Genomic DNA, 16466 nt, shown 5'->3' on the forward strand with positions numbered 1-16466 from the left:
CCTCGGCGCCGCCGGCCTGGCCGAGGACATGTAAGGCGCTGTTGTAGCCTGAATAAATTGTTGGCGGCTTTGTCTAAGTAATAGTCATAAGTTGATCTTAGCTTGTAAGTGATTATTAAAGCTACTTCCACTCCTTTGGCCGGCCTTATCCCAGACGCATCGCGTCATGCATCTATCAATGTAACCCGGTGCTGATGACAAAACTGAATTGAAGATGCAGGTGATCTGATCCGTTAGTCAACACACATGCATGCTCCGTGCTTTCTCATCATAAACAAGCTCTGATCTGTCCATCGGTACCATCTTATCATCTTGAAATTGTTTTTTTCCTAAACATGCTAGGATGCTATGATTGTGCCTCCTAATCCATGCTGCCGCTGCCTCCAATCACATCTCTTCGTTTGCTCTGATCAGTAGTCAATATTTATGTATATCCGTGCTCATCGTCATGTCCACACACACGCATATATAAGCCAAGCTAGCGTCAATTGTAGGTTCAGATCGTAGCCGAAGTGTTCTTCATCAGGAAGAATCAAGATCGATGGCAGCCGGTGGCGTGGTAGTTTGGCCGCAGGCCGTGGCGGCCGGTTCGCGGCGGTGGTGATGCTCCTCATGGCCACGGCGGCGACGCCGGCGGCGGGGTTCATCCCCGACGAGACGTGGCGAGCCGTCCGGCGGGCGAACCGGGTCGGCGCCCCCTTCGTGGGGCTCGTCGCGCCCAACGTCTACGAGATGGAGCCCGTCCTCAAATCCCCCAGCTTCAAGCCCAGCGACGACATCCCCATCTTGGACGTCCAAGGTAGTATGCCAACAAGCTGCCATCTCCATCTTCTAGAATGATGTTCGTTCTGAAGATTAGTTACTGAATGCTCCATCTATCTCGCCTAATTTCCTTGCTGTGAACGAACATCATCAGGGCGAAGGTTCCGGTTCGGAACCATTGGAGGCCAAAGGGTCGTCATGGTCATGACAGGGCTCAGCATGGTAATTTCTCTACATCTCTGGACCAGATGCTGATACCTAGTACTTGATTACTTGTTTATACTCTTTTATTTCTTGTTTGACCTTAACTAACAAAGTCTTCGATCGCTGTGTGCATTAAACAATCACATTAACATAATAGTATACGATATCATATTTTTCAAAAAAAAATTCAAAAATAGTATACGATATCATCTGGATATGTATAAACTAAACAGAAATAACATACTTAACAGTTGGCTGACTTTTAGCAAGCTAATCCTCAACCTCTGAACGGGAGAGCCGTCACATTCGGATCCCTGCTGCTGGTGCTTTCTCCATCCTCCGTCTCCTACTCGTTCTCTATTGTATTCTCCACCACTTGCCGCAGTCTCTGCGAGTGCCGAATCCACACAGTCCCTTCCCCAAAAACCTTGGTCGAACGAACCACCGGAATGCGCATGTACATGAATCTCTGAAAAACACGATCTGAGACCTGACGCACATACACGCAGCTCAATGTCGGGCTGACGACCCAGCTGCTGCTGAGCCTGTTCAAGGTGAAGGGCGTCGTACACTGGGGCATCGCCGGCAACGTCGACGACGGCCTGCAGATCGGCGACGTCACCATCCCCGAATACTGGGCCCACCTGTCGCTCTGGGTCTGGCAGAGGCACGGCGACGGCCCGGCGAACGAGCTCCCGCTGGAGGCCGCCGGCGACTACACGAGGGAATTCGGCTTCCTCAACTTCTCCGACTACACCGTCTTCGGGCACGGGCAGGGCAACCCGGCGGATCTGGCGGCGGCTAGCACTCTCAACAGCCTCTGGTACCAGCCGGAGGAGATCTTCCCTGTCTCCGGCACGCCGGAGAAACGTCAGCACGCCTTCTGGGTGCCCGTCAGCAAGCCCTACTACGCCCTCGCCGAGAAGCTCGAGGTACTATCCTGACTGACCAACTTGCACCTCATGCTGATATCAATCGTGAACACGACGACGTGCCTGCCCCGGGCACCGAAGGTGACGCGCGTGCCCCGGGGGTGCAGCGGCAACATATACGTCGACAACGCCGGCTACCGGCAATCCGTTCGGTCCCAATTCCAGTGCACCCCCTGGGACATGGAGAGCGCCGCCTTCGCGCTGGTGGCGCACCAGCTGGGCGTGCCCTTCCTCACCTTCCGCTCGCTCTCCGACCCCGCCGGCGGCGACAACGAGATCGCCACGTTCCTCCCTATCGCGGCGCAGAACGCCGTGGACGTCATGCTCAAGTTCGTGTCCCTCCTCGGCGCCGGCGAGCAGGCCGGCATGTGAGGCGAGGGAACACGTACGTACAAAATCCATTGACGTACGTCGGCCCTCGATAAAGAAATAAGTTGTACCGCACATTGGCGAGAAATGGAATTGCGTCAGTTTTTTAGTCAACTTTGTTGTGCGTCGTTCTGCTAAAAGTGAGTCAACCTAGCCAACGGTTTCCGATACGATTATTGTTACCCTTATGGGAAACTGTTGAAATAATGGGTCTAGCCCGTAAGGAATTTCAGAATTTCAAATAAATCTCAAAGACCCATGTAAGAGGTGGAGTGGTGCAAGTCTTTAGTCCCATATTGCTAGTGGAGGGGAGGGATGACCAAGTTAAATATGAAAGTTGTCTCCACTCCTCCAAGCTATGTGTGTGGGGAGGGAAGAAGAGCTCCACACGTGCGTGCTCCTGTGTGAATGGTCCGCCGAAATCTAGCCCCCCCCCCTTGCGGGGGCGCAACTTCCTTTTGCCGTTTTATTTTTTTGTTACTTGGTCTTTAAGTCAGCGAGATATATGGAATCCTAACCGGTTTAGATCACGATCGCGACGTGAGAATCGTGGACTCTCCTATATATGCGACCTACCGGCCTCTACCGGAAACAGATTTATTCGAGCTAGGGTTTTTGCCTCCTCTCGTTGCTGCGCCGCCACCGTATTCTACTCCATCCCGATTGGCGGCGTGCACCGGCGATTGGGAGAACAGGTCTCCAGAACCGTCGTCTTTAGCGATCCTGCACCGGGAGAGGGCGAATAAGGTTTTTGGAAAGCGCTCTGCGCGACTGCTCGATCACTTCCTCCGCTTCGTCAAGTTCTTCGTCGACTCCTTCACCACGGCTCGTCTACCTCTTCATCGCTCGGGCCTCACTCTCTGTCGCGAACAACATCAGGCTGCTGATCGTCGTCGGCTGCTGTACCCAGTAGTCGTCCAGGAGCCGGTCTTCATCAAGAACGAAACGTACGATCTCTTAACTCAAATTATGTCTTCCATACTAACTATTATGATCTGTTGCAGTCTGATAGCACTGGATAGTTTGGTAGAATGTGTGATTCTATTTGCAATGATAGACTTGTCTAGATCTTGCGTAGACATGTCTAGTTTAATCTGCTGTCTGTTCATCATATTCATGATTTTTTTCTGGATTAAATTAAAACTAAAAGTGCTTATATATCCAACAGAAACTGTGTGGGCTCAGTGATTCCTTTTCTAGCCCGCGCTCTCGCGGCTTCTCTCGTTTTTGCATGCAACCAGATGGTCCCCTCCTCATTCCATTACTCTTGCACAGCAGTTAACTTGTTCTAAAAAATCATCACAAAACGAATTTAAAGGAAAAATATTGTGCCAAAAAGAAATTCTCCGAAAGAAATTATTGATACAACTTTTGCAAAAGCAAAACTTATATAGAAAAGTTATATATACAACTTATGCAAAAAGAGCAAAATTTATGTAAAAAGGAAGAAGTTGCATACATAACTTATTGAAAAAGAAGCAAAACTTATCTAAAATAAAAGTTATATACATAGCTTATGAAAAAAGAAGCAAAACTTATCTAAAATAAAAGGTTATATACATAACTTATGCAAAAGGAGCCAAACTTGTATAAAAATAAAAAGTTATATGCATAACTTATAAAAAAAGAGCGCTCCGCCTTTAATCCCACCACTCACCGTGCCGCCTCTGCTCGCAATTGTGCCCACGCTCCGCCGATGCTCGTCCTCTCCGAGCCACTCCGCTCACCCGAACATTTCACCGGCGAAAAGGGGAATCGGGTAAGGGGTGTCACGCCATTGTAGCCTCAGGTCCATATCCTTAAGCTCGTCGAACTCCGGCTCTCCTCCCATAGGTTCACCGTGGCCTGCAGCCACCACCCGTGGAGAGCTCCTGGCTGCAACGCGCAGGTCGCCGCAGCCAGCACCGCAGCGTGCGAGCCGCCCCCTCCGCTAGGATCTGCACGAAGAAAAAAATGATAGAGAGATAAATGAAAAGGGGAAAGAAAATGAAAAGGCGCCGGTAGGACCCACCCACGTGGATGCATGTTGGACGGTTGGGGCATCGATCGCTGGAACGCTCGCGTGTAACATCAGCTTTGCGACTACCGTCACCCTTCCCTACCTACCATCTCTCTAATATCTTGAGCAGTTTCTAGAGACGCTAGTCCACCATATGGAGTGGAAAGGTTCCTATGTCTTCTGCTGGATTAAAGTTCATATAACCCATATACAACATTTTTCTTAACATCTATCAATATTTGTTGGCATTGATTATTATTTTTTAAAAAAGTCTGATCTAATTATTATCAACATTTCTTAACATTGATCAACATTCTTTTATATATACCATCATTTTTCTTTAACTTTTTTACCTTCACCAATATTATTGCTCAACAATTTTTTTGCACTTATCAACATTTTTTTTCAATTACCAATATTTTTTTACATTCACCAACTTTTTTTACATAGAAAAAAGTTGAGATAATTCATCTAAAATATTGAGATAGTTTGTTGGGCTGTTGTGAGCTTAGTTATTGGGCTATTGTTGGGTTATAGATATTTAGTTATCTATTCTGGAAGATGGATAGGATTTCCCGTGGAAAGTCTAGTCCATGAGACATGGGCCAGGTGCAGCCGATCAGCCCAACTGGCCTGATTCTCCTCAGCGTTTGCTTAGCTTGGCTCAGAACCTAGGTCACAAAGCCCAACATGATTGGAAGCAAAGTAGCAAACTAACCTCTCTTTTTCCTAAATAAAAACAAACTAACTACCCTCTCTCATCGTGCATGCTTTTCCTATAAAAATGAAAAAAATGACACTGGACGATGCTCCAGCTCAAAGAATTTTTAGAGCAGAGACTCTTGATGCTGGAACTATGGACACATTTGAAATAATTGGTTTACTCTTGTTTTGGATTGAATATATATGTTTAAACCACTTTATTTTATCATATTAGCTTGGCCCTGTTTGGCATGGCTCCAACTCCGGGTGGAGCTGCTCCACTCCTGAACTCCACATGGAGCCAGCTCCGCTCCAAAACTCCAGAACAAAAATGGGGTGTTTGGCTAGATGGGTGCTCTCAGCTCCAAAAAAGATTGATTTCAGTGTGGATTGCCATTGTTGCCCCTCAATTAAGGCCCCACTTGTCATCCTCTCTATCCCATCTTCTTCTTCCCCTTTTTCCACTGCACTGTGCTGCACACGGGAGACCCTCCACGGGCGGCGGGGTGGGTGGCGGGCTGGGCGGCGACGGGGGAGGCGCTGGGCGACGGGGTGGGCGGCGACGGGGGAGGCTCTGGGCGACGACGGGCGGCGGGCGGCGACGGGCGACGACAGGCGGCGGGCGGCGACGGGCGACGACAGGCGACGACAGGCGACGGGCGACGGGTGCGGCGACGGGCGACGACAGGCGACGACAGGCGACGGGCGACGGGTGCGGCGACGGGCGGCGATGGGCGACGACAGGCGGCGGGCGGCGACGGGCGACGACAGGCGACGACAGGCGGCGGGCGGCGACGGGCGACGGGTGCGGCGACGGGCGGCGGCGGGCGGCAACGGGCGGCGGGCTGGGCGGCAACGGGCGACGGGGGCGGCGGCGGTCCGCGGCGGGCGGCGAGGCCGACCGGCCACGGGGGCGGCAACGGGCGGGGCTCTGGCGGCGAGTGGGGCTCGAGAGAATAGAAGGGAGAATAGAATGAAACATTTTTTTGTGTAACCAGTGGCATTGGAGGGTAATTATCCACCAACTCCACGAGGAGGTTCAAAAGAGAGGTTTCTGGAGCAGCAAAAGAGGTGCTCCAAAACTCCACCTCCATTTGCACTACAACTCCATGGAGTTGGCAACTCCATGGAGTTTTGGAGTTGGGGTGTTTGGCTGAATTTTTTGATGGAGTTGCTGGAGTTTAGGAGTGGAGCCGTGCCAAACAGGACCTAAATCATTAATGAAACTTGGAGCTAGAGCTTTGCATAAACCAATAGAGAGCTCCCTTTACATAAAACTCAAAAGGCATAAACCACATCGAACCTAGTACGAGTTGAGCTTACATGTCACCATGTCAACGAGGTGCAAATTCAGCGGCGGAGCATGAAGGCAAACGTTGGACAGGCTAGGTCACAAACTTTGCTTCGTTAAGGTATGGAAGAAGGGTTGCTATGCTAGTTTACTTTTGGCTTGGCCTTTAGCTTTTGTTTGGGAAGCTCCATTGGTAGTATTATTTGGTTTTATGGTTGAAGGTCTTGGTGAGTTGGTGACGATGACCCAACTCTACCCTCGGCACCTTCGAAGATTTTCTCCTACCTACAATTAAAAACAAGTGAAATTAAATCCCCAATCCTCAGCATCATGGACACAGATATGTTGTTCATATACATTGCCTTGGACGATCGAGTCTCCAACAGTTGCAGGATTTGACTTGCTCGTTACCGCCATGAAAGGCGAGCTGCTCCCCCGTCTCTCTCCACGCGTCACGCCGCCGCGTTGCCGGCCGCTGCCGGCCGGGAGAACCCAGTCAGTCTCCTCTCCCGCCATAATTTAAACACGGGAGAGCACAAAATACCCGTCCTATCCAAGTAGCCGCCAGTCTCCCGTGCCTGTTCCGGTCATTTTACACCTCGCGTGGCACCGCTTGCCAAGTCCAACCTACCAAGATGCTCCAAACAAACCTGTCCCCGTCGCCGTGCCCTCGCAGCCGCGGCCAGCAGTGATCGCTCGCCGCCCAGCGCGATGGCCGGGCCGACGCCGACGTACTCAGCAATCATCGCGCACACGGCCGCCTTCCTCGCCGAGCTCGTCGCGGACCCGCTCCTCCGGCGCCACCTCCTCTCGGCGGCGGCGGCCTCGGACGGTGGCGGCGGGCAGCAGCGGCGGCAGCACCCGGCGGCCACGCTCCAGGCGCTGTCGCTCGTATCTGACGCGCTCGACACCGCGGCCTCGGCCTCGCCGTCCCCGTCCTCGCTCCGCGCCGCCGAGCGCCTGCTGCAGTCGCTCCCGGCCGCCACGCCGCTCTCCTGCCTCCTCCTCGCGCTCGCGTCCGCCGCGCGCCGCCGCGGAGGAGGCGCGGCGGCGGACGCCGTGCTCGACCTCTTCGCGCTCGACCCGGCCCTGGCGCGCAACGAGCTCGCGCCCGCGGCCTTCGAGGCCCTCTTCGCGCCGCGGCTTCTCCCCGTCATGCGCCACTTCGCCGCGCGCCGCGCCTCGGCCGCCGCGGGGAACGGGGACGAGGATAGCAGGTCGGACGAGGCCACGGCGCTGTCGGCGATGCGGGTCCTGTCCCTGATGAGCGGCGCTCAGGCGCAGGAGATGAGGGCCCTGGAGCGGGAGTACGAGATGGTGCTCGACGTCAACTGCAGAGCGTACGCGCTCTACCTCAAGAAGATCCTCGACGCCGGCGAGACGTCGTTGATGTCGTCATCGCCACAGCCTCCTCCTCCAGAGCTCGTGTTCGGCGTCGGAGCCGATGAAGAGGATCACGGCGGCGACGACGACGACGCGCCGGAGAACGATGAGTCTGCGAGCTCGCAGAGCGGCTTCCGGTACAATGTAATAATAACGCGACATGCTCCATTCTTCTCACCCCGTACGTTGGCAGCCGATGACGTTTTGAGTTTTTATTTGCAGCCGATGTGGGCGGAGACGGAGGAGCCCGGTGATCTTTACCCGCGGCGGCAGGGCGGCGGCAGAGGCCGGAGGGACCTCATGAGGCCGCCGAGCCTGTACCCACAGCGTGTTCCGCCGCATCTAATAGTGCAGCAGCAGCAGCAGCAGTCGCCACCGGTGGGCAGAGGAAGCCCGGCGTCAAGGCTCCGAGCGGATAACTCGCGGTTGCAGTCACCGGCAGCGCCCTCAGACGACAGCGTGGAGGACTCTTCCTCCGAGCTCGGCGCCGGCAAAGAGGTGCGTGCTCTGTAACTTGGCGTGGGAAAAGACAGCGTGTGACTGTTCATTTTAATTGTCGTTTCAGACATTGCCACGGCAGCACTTTGACCATTAATTACTACTGGTAGGAGTATGTGAAATATAGCACAGGTTCTCATATCATGAAGCTTTTGTTTAAGACAAATGTAAATAAGTCATTTTTAAGTTCGACCGAATATTCAAAAAAGATCTCTATGGTAAAAGATGAAATGTGTTGACTATGTACAGCCCAAATGACACCCTTGTGGCTTAGTAGGGTATTTTCAACATTAACTAGTAGTGAAAGGTTCCACAACATATTAGTACCTAAAGAGACACTTGTTTATGTTTTTTTTTCCATGAAAACAACAACAACAACATATGTTCAGTCTTCAGTGACAGGTTCCACACACAGCATCTTGGTCTAAAAAACTGGTTTCGCAACATTTCTTATGAGCCAAAATACATATTTTAGTGATGGAAGGCCATATAACAATCATTTTTACCTAATTGTATAATAATGACACTATGGGACTCACTTTAGGTAAATACACTATACGTCGGGTGATAAATACTTTACTCCCTCCTGTTTTTTTATGTTACATTAGGTTTGTCCTAAGTCAAAATTGTCCAACCTTTACCAAATTTATAGAAAAATATAACAACATATATACTACCAAATATATGCACTATCAAAATATATTCCACGGTGAATTCAATGAAATAAATTTGATATTCTATATTTTCTATAAATTTGATCAAAAATAGATACTTAGGACAAACCTAATGTGACATGTAAAAGAACCAGAGGGAGTAGAAGATTTGGTCAAACATTTGCACTCTTATCGACTCGGAATATTCAATTTAAAAACATAAAATTAAATATGTACATTTTGTCTAAAAATGCTATCACAAATTCAACAATCCTTTAGCTATTTTTCACAAAGTAAGAATTTTTCTACTTGTGTGGGAGTATAGAGAGTACCCAACTGTTGCATAGGACAATTATGTGAGATTCTATTATGCATGGGCCTGTTCGCTTCAGCTTATAAGCCGGCTGAAAAGCCGAAACGGCTGATTTGTTGTGAGAGGAAAACACTGTTTGGTGGCTGATAAGCCGGATGAATAAGCTGAAGCGAACAGGGTGATGTGATCTCCAAGATCTATCTAGTCGTATGTTTGTGCGAGTCGGAAGATGTCAACAATAGCCAACTGTCTGATTTAGTAAGTTTCAAATTTGTATTTTACTAGCATACTTCTAAAAGATTATATGGATCATGAGGGGGGGGGGGCAGCTCCCTTGTCTTTGCCACCCATAACCTAAATCCCACATAGGGTCCCGTCCTAAAGGGAGTTGGCGAGAATTAGGCATAATTCCCATAGGATCGTCTAGTTTAATCTTATGAACACCTAATTAACCAATTCTTAGCCTCGTGATGAAGCCGAACAATAATGGAATCAGGCCCCACAATACTATACCTTATGGAGACAACATTCAAGACCATAAAGATAGCGACAGTGAAGCTACCAATGGTTACAGGACCGTGGAGAACTAGACCTATCTATGTGCTGTTGAGCAGCGTAGAGATAGGCACATTGCCGACTCCAGGGTTGGAGTTACGCATCGACGAAGGTGCAGCAATGGTCCTGCCATGGGACTACTTCCATTAGCCAAGGGCTTGGCTAAGGTGGGCATTCAACACGTTGATAATTGACAAAATGTGCAACAGAAAAATATGCTCGTGTTGTTCGGCAAGCGTGGAAGAGAGGGGTACATGCCCCCTTCCCCCGCCCCACAAACACACACAAGAACTAGATTCTTTTCAATGAATTTGTTTCTTTTCCCAAAAGGCATATAGACCCTGTAGTTAGTAGAGAGATTTATGTAAGAGATAATTATCATGTAAAAATACAAAAATAGGATACAAATTGGATTACCACTCACATACTCCACTACTCATCTAGTACTAGCATATTTTATAATTTTTCATAATTATAGTAAGGTTTTTATACTCGCTGAAAGACATAAAAATTATAAACTCATGAAAAAAGTATAGCACATTGTTAGAAATTGCTTGCCTTGTGCACGCTCCGTCTATCAAATTTGTTAAATGTTATAACATAATACACATATAGATACATACTTATATTATCTTTTATATGCTTGTGATAGACTTTAGTTAGCTATTACTCTATACAATCTTTCATACACATTCATAGTTCTTTTCACTTTGCATCACACCTTGATAAGTGTTTGGTTGAACCTTTAGTTTTAGCTATGCGTTTAATATGAAAATCGGTATTCTCATCGCTTTCTATATACATAGTACACATGGTGGCACACATCATACATGTGTATCTTAATTTAGTATTTTCTATATTACCAATGGTGGAAATAGTGTCGCTCTATTTGTGATATTTTTTATAATGGCATGTTTAAGGTAATTTAGATGCATATTTAGGGTCACTTTAGGTTATTTTGATAATCCGAGATGTGGGTAATAGTTTAGATACTAATCTAGGGTGCTAATTTTGATTATTTTCTTTATGACATAAGTGGGTAATTGAAAGAAGCGTACATGGTTAATTTATGTTATATTTTTTTTTCATAATGAGCGATTTTTAAAGATATAATTTAGATCCAATAGGTATTATTATCGATGATGAGTAGAGTCCACGGGTTGATGGCTAGATCTTCTTTAATAATTTCTAAAATTTATCTTTTCTTTTTTAAGCGCATCCCGTGAGGGTTTCAGTTAGTAAAGAAGTTGTCATTTGAATACTAGAGTATGGCAAGGTTTTCTTATAGAAGTTGAAAACTCCGGACAATCTTGGAACATGTGTGGCTGAATTAGTCAATAGGAACATGCGTTGAGAATGGAAGGTAATAACCGGCCGGCCTCGTGAAAAAGGACGTCATGTCCATTTCGTTTCTCCGGCTGATCAACCAATGCGAAACCTGACAACTTGCTCCTCCAGAGTCGTTTGAGTTACCAATGCCGTTGCTTTGTCTCTTAGGAAAAGCGCCCGGCGTCGCCACCGTCGTTGTCCAAGCCGCGCCGAGCTCCGCCACGCCCGGGCGCCGACGACGCCCGGCTGTCTCCGGACCCCGCGAGGTAAGCCGCCGCCCATAAGCCTTGCATTGCCTTCCTCCCTCCCTGAACATCACCTGCACCGGTGCCCGATCGATTTTAATAATACAGGTCCCCGGTGCGCGGCGACGGCGACCCGCAGCCGCCGGAGACGCCGCAGCCGGCGGCGACGCCCAAGGACTTCGTGTGCCCCATCACGAGCCAGTTGTTCGAGGACCCCGTGACTCTGGAGACCGGGCAGACCTACGAGCGGCGCGCCATCCAGGAGTGGCTGGACCGCGGCAACGCCACCTGCCCCATCACCCGCCACCGCCTCCACGGCGCGCAGCTCCCCAGCACCAACTACGTCCTCAAGCGCCTCATCGCCGCCTGGCGCGACGACCAGAACCAGCCGCAGCTCAAGACCATGGACAGCCCCGCGCCGACGCCGACGCCGCCGTTCAAGGCCATCAGCTCGCCGTCCCCGGACACCAGCGCCAGCCAGGCTAGTGCGGCGTCGCCCACCAGCGTCATCGCGCAGGCCACCCTCGAGACCGCCGCCGGCGAGCTCCGCGCCGCCGTGGCCTGCCTCTGCACGTCCGAGGACCTGGCCGAGTCCGAGGAGTCGGTGCTTAGGATTGAGCGCCTCTGGCGGGAGGCCGGGACCGAGCATGCCGTGCTCGCCGCGCTGGCCAGGCCCGCAGTCATCAACGGCTTCGTGGAGATCCTCTTCAACTCCGTCAGCGCGCGGGTGCTCCAGGCCGCCGTCTTCCTCCTCGCCGAGCTCGCCTCCCGGGACGACGCCGTCGTGCAGACGCTCACCAGGGTCGACTCCGACGTCGACTGCCTCGTCGCGCTCTTCAAGAAAGGCCTGGTGGAGGCCGTGGCGCTCATCTGCCTCCTGTCGCCCACGCCGGAGCAGCTAGTCGAGATGGACATGGCGGAGGCCCTCGTCTCCACCATCCGGCGCGGCGACGACGAGGACCCCCCGCTCAGGATGTGCATCAAGCCCAAGGCCGCGTCGGTGATCCTCCTCAGCCAGATCCTTGCCGAGGCCGGCACGGACAGGGACAGCTCGACGTTGCCGGTGCCGAGGTCCGCGCTGCTGTCGGAGAGGTTCGTACGGAGCGTGGCCGTGAGCCTGGAAGCGGAGCAGGTGGAGGAGAGGCTGGCCGCCATGCGCATCCTGCTGCGCTGCATCTGGGAGGACGGTCACTGCCGGAGCACCATCGCCGACAAGGCCTCATTGGGCGCCGTCCTCGACGCCTTCCACGCCGTCGGCGACGCAGACAAGTTCGACATCGTGCGCTTCCTCTACGAGCTGCTTAAGCTCAAAAAGTATGCGTCACTCATTTCTCTGAACCACACTGAAGAATCAGTAACTTGATCTGCTCACCCCTTGTCGATTTGGTTCCGCCATTGTTCAGGAGGTCGGCGGCGGAGCGTGTTCTCCGGACGATCAAGGACGGCGGCTCCTTCAGCAGGATGCACACCCTTCTCGTGCACCTGCAGTCCGCGCCGCCGGAGCACAGCCCTGTCGTTGCCGGACTACTTCTTCAGCTCGATCTCTTGGTGGAGCCGAGGAAGATAAGCATGTACCGCGAGGAAGCGGTGGACTGCCTGATCCAGTGCCTGAAGAACAGCGACTTCCCTCGGAGCCAGCTCCTCGCCGCCGAGACCATCATGTGCCTCCCGGGGAAGTTCTCGTCGTCGGGGAGGCCGCTCACCCGATCCACGCTGCTCAAGCTGGCCAGGGTGAAGGAGAGGCACCGGCAGTCGCAGGACCTCAGCATCGTCCGCGCCGACGCCGGCGAAGACGAGATGGTAGGCCACGTTTTTTTTTATGCACGCGAACCTTACTTCACCATGTCTGAAGGAGCTCTGACCGAATAATTTTGCAGGAGGAAGAGAAGGCCGCCTCTGAATGGGAGAGGAAGACGGCGTACGCGCTGGTGAGCCACGAGTTCGGGCTGGTGTTCGAGGCCCTGTCGGAGTGCCTCAGGAGCAAGAACGCCGAGCTGTTCACGACGAGCCTCGTGTGCGCCACCTGGCTCGTCTACATGCTCTCCCTCCTCCCCGACACCGGCGTGCTCGGGGCGGCCAGGGTCTGCATGCTCCGGCAGTTCGTCATCGTCCTCCGCTCCGCCAAGCACGGCAGCGACCGGGTCCTAGCCATGGTGGCGGTCAGGAGCTTCATGAACGACCGGGGTTGGTTGATCTTGACGCCCATGCACTTTCTTTTTTCATTTATCATGGAAGTTGTGAGCATTTCCCCCCACCCCCCCCCCCCCCCTGCGATCTTACAAAGGAAATTTTAAAAATTTTCAGAGGGGATGCACGACATCACGACGTACATCAAGGACGTGCTCAAGACCCTGAGGGAGCTGAAGAAATCGTCCGGCCTCGCGTTCGAGATGCTCAAGCTGCTGTCAGACGGCCAGGAATCCAGCGTGGTAATGCTCGGCTTCCCGTCAACTGCGATTCCCATTTTCTGCTGCACAATCTTCAGACTACTGAAAGAACACCCTTTCGATCGCAGGACATGTGGAATCACAAGGAGATCAACCAGGCAGACTGCAGCTCGAATGGTGAAGTGACATCGATCGTTTACCTGAAGAACCACATCTTCTCTGGCCACTCTGATGGGACACTGAAGGTTGCTCTTTCACAGTTTCTAAAAAATTTACTACTAGCAGTACAGCCTATTGGTTTCTTTTTCAGTTTCTGAACCGGTTAAATCCGACCCTCTCGCAGGTATGGGAAGGAAGTGAAAACATCCTTCGGCTTGTCCACGAGGCTCAGGAGCACACAAAAGCAATCACTAGTTTATCAGTCCTGCACTCGGAGGAGAAGCTCTACAGTGGATCACTGGACAGGACCATAAGGGTGTGTTTCTGTTTCTGTTTCTGTTTCCTCATATAGGATAGGAATAGGATGGATTGCATCCAGAGCATGACCTGTGGCCATATCAGAGCAGGTGTGGCAGCTCCGAGACGGCGTCCTCCAGTGCGTGGAGACCCATGACACGAAAGACCCCGTGCAGAACCTGGCCGTGGCCAGCGCCATGGCCTGCTTCGTGCCGCAAGGCGCAGGCGTTAAGGTGACTGACAAGATCCTTTCAGTAGCAGATGCTGCCTCCATGGCAACATGTTCAGAACTTTGAGAATGCTGAACGCACTTGGCTTTTGTTCTGTGCTACCAGTTGCTAAACTGGAACGGCAACTCCAAGCTGCTGAACGCCAACAAGTACGTGAGGTCCATGGCGCTGGTGCACGGCAAGCTCTTCTGCGGCTGCAACGACAGCAGCATCCAGGTATCATGCTAGCTGCTGAAATATTCAGAAAATCAATGGACGCTTGACTGACTGCGATCGACGATGATAGGAAATCGATCTGGCGAGTGGCACGCTGGGCGTAATCCAGTCCGGCAACAAGAGGATCCTGGGCAAGGCGAACCCGATATACTCCCTGCAGGTTCATGACGGATTGCTCTACACTGGAAGCACTCCTTCCATGGACGGCGCGTCAGTCAAGGTAATACTACTGAAAGTCTGAAACGAGCTCAACACCTGCATGAGCTCAATCTTCAGGTTTGTGACGGCTGCTGCATGCGGCATACAGGTGTGGAACTGCGGCAACTACAACCTGGTCGGCTCGATGCCGTCGTCGATGGAGGCGCGGTCGCTGGTGGTCAGCGCGGACCTCATCTATGTAGGGTCCAGGAACGGCGCCGTGGAGATCTGGTCGAGGGAGAAGCTCACCAGGATCGGCACGCTGCAGGCCGGCGGGCCCAGCTGCCGCGTCCAGTGCATGGCCGTCGACGGCGACGGAGACGTGCTGGTCGTCGGAACATCGGACGGCAGGATTCAGGTCAGACGCGGCTTCTCTGATTTCTGCTGCTGACAGGAATTACCAACGCATCTGAACTGCTTGTGTTTATGCATGGCATTTCAGCAGTCACATTGAGATTTTTTTTTTGATGGTCGTCACATTGGGATTTCTTTTTCTTGCTGCAGGCGTGGGGATTGACCTGAGAAGACGCAGATTGTTGGATGCAGAAGAGGCACCGAACTGATCGATCAAAGGATGGTGAATAAGATGAGGAATTACGATTGGGAAACTGACGAGAATTGTTCTGATTTTCTTTCTCCTGAAAGTGTACATATTGACCGAGTCCATGATACTGAACTACCACGGTCTTCTGCTCACTGAGTCACTGTAATGCTTGCCGGAGCTTGTGAAGAAGAAGACCGGAGAAGATCGTTTCATTGCTGTCGCCTTCACATCTTCAGGGGCGCGGAGAGGAAAAGGAAAACATTACACGGCGGAGGTAGCAGCCACCGTCGCGGCACCGGCACAGAAGAAGGCCGCGTAGGCTTCCCTGTTACAGGAGGAGACGCCGCCGCCGCCGCCGCCGCCGGGAACTACTGCCTGAGCTCAACCGCGCAGCTTCTCGCTCGGCTCGGATGCGTGCGGCGAATCGCGCGTCTTGCTGCCGGAGCAGATGATTGGAGATCTCGTGCTAGGGGGGGGGGGTCTGAGAGAAGGATGGGTCTTCGTGCTTCCAGCTGGAAGGAAACAAAACATGGGGATTGGGGAGGACGGCGGCGGCGACTGCAGCCGCCGGTGGACGGGCGGGAGCCGGAGCCCTCCAAATCAGGGGGCTTTTCGAAAATATTTGGATCGCGATCCATAGTCACGATCCAATTTAGAGGGTTTATTGAAATTTGTTCAAACGGAAATTTACAAAAGGACCCCCAATCTGGATCGCGATCCAAACCGGGGGGCATTTTGTAAATATTCCGGGGGCGGCGCGCGGTGCCACCGGCGACCTCCGATAACCCGTCGCCATCCATTCCGGCAAACCCCCGTCAAGGTCCGCCACCTATCCGGTGCCCCTATTCCCCGATCCAGTGCCTCTCCTGCTCCCAAATCCTCCGTAGAGGCGTAGATGCTGCCGCGGCGGCGCGACAGGGGGTCGCCGTGGCCTGCCGACTGCCACCAGCTCGCCGCAATGCCTCCACCGCCGCAGCCTTCAGCGAGCTGACGACGCGGCCAGCACCAGGGAGTTGAGCTCGTGGTCCCCGGTAGCGGCGCCGTCGTACTCGTACTCGCGACGGCGGGCGGGCGCTCTCGGTCGCTGCCGACGGTCGCTCTCAGTTATTCAGCGCGCCTCTCCCACTCTGCATCAGCCAGACAGCCCACCCATCTATATCGTTCTCACTTTTTAGGGCGTGAAAACAGCGTGGGAAATGC

The 16466-nt window shown here is 52.4% G+C and overlaps 1 protein-coding gene and 1 pseudogene across 1 annotated transcript; both read left to right on the plus strand.

The window, feature by feature from the left end:
* Positions 1–603: 603 nt before the first annotated feature.
* Positions 604–2270, plus strand: LOC101786876 (annotated as a pseudogene).
* Positions 2271–7414: 5144 nt separating this feature from the next.
* Positions 7415–15468, plus strand: LOC101752728 (putative E3 ubiquitin-protein ligase LIN-1). Its single transcript, XM_022827205.1, has 14 exons — positions 7415–7786; positions 7865–8140; positions 11159–11256; positions 11344–12555; positions 12639–13044; positions 13116–13419; positions 13540–13664; positions 13751–13906; positions 13966–14097; positions 14189–14311; positions 14414–14524; positions 14595–14744; positions 14832–15080; positions 15227–15468. Exons 1-14 carry the CDS (start codon positions 7415–7417, stop codon positions 15242–15244), a joined length of 3732 nt encoding a protein of 1243 aa, XP_022682940.1. The 3' UTR covers positions 15245–15468.
* Positions 15469–16466: the final 998 nt, after the last annotated feature.

Source organism: Setaria italica, chromosome V (genome assembly GCF_000263155.2).
Source record: "Setaria italica strain Yugu1 chromosome V, Setaria_italica_v2.0, whole genome shotgun sequence".
NCBI lineage: Eukaryota > Viridiplantae > Streptophyta > Magnoliopsida > Poales > Poaceae > Setaria > Setaria italica.

Bases quoted from the DNA above. Each gene is read 5' to 3' on its own strand.
- LOC101752728 (XM_022827205.1), top strand. From the start codon at position 7,415: ATGCGCCACTTCGCCGCGCGCCGCGCCTCGGCCGCCGCGGGGAACGGG. The intron at 12,556-12,638 runs GTCACTCATTTC...GCCATTGTTCAG, and splicing joins CTTAAGCTCAAAAAGTATGC to GAGGTCGGCGGCGGAGCGTG. The intron at 13,420-13,539 runs GTTGGTTGATCT...AAAAATTTTCAG, and splicing joins GAGCTTCATGAACGACCGGG to AGGGGATGCACGACATCACG.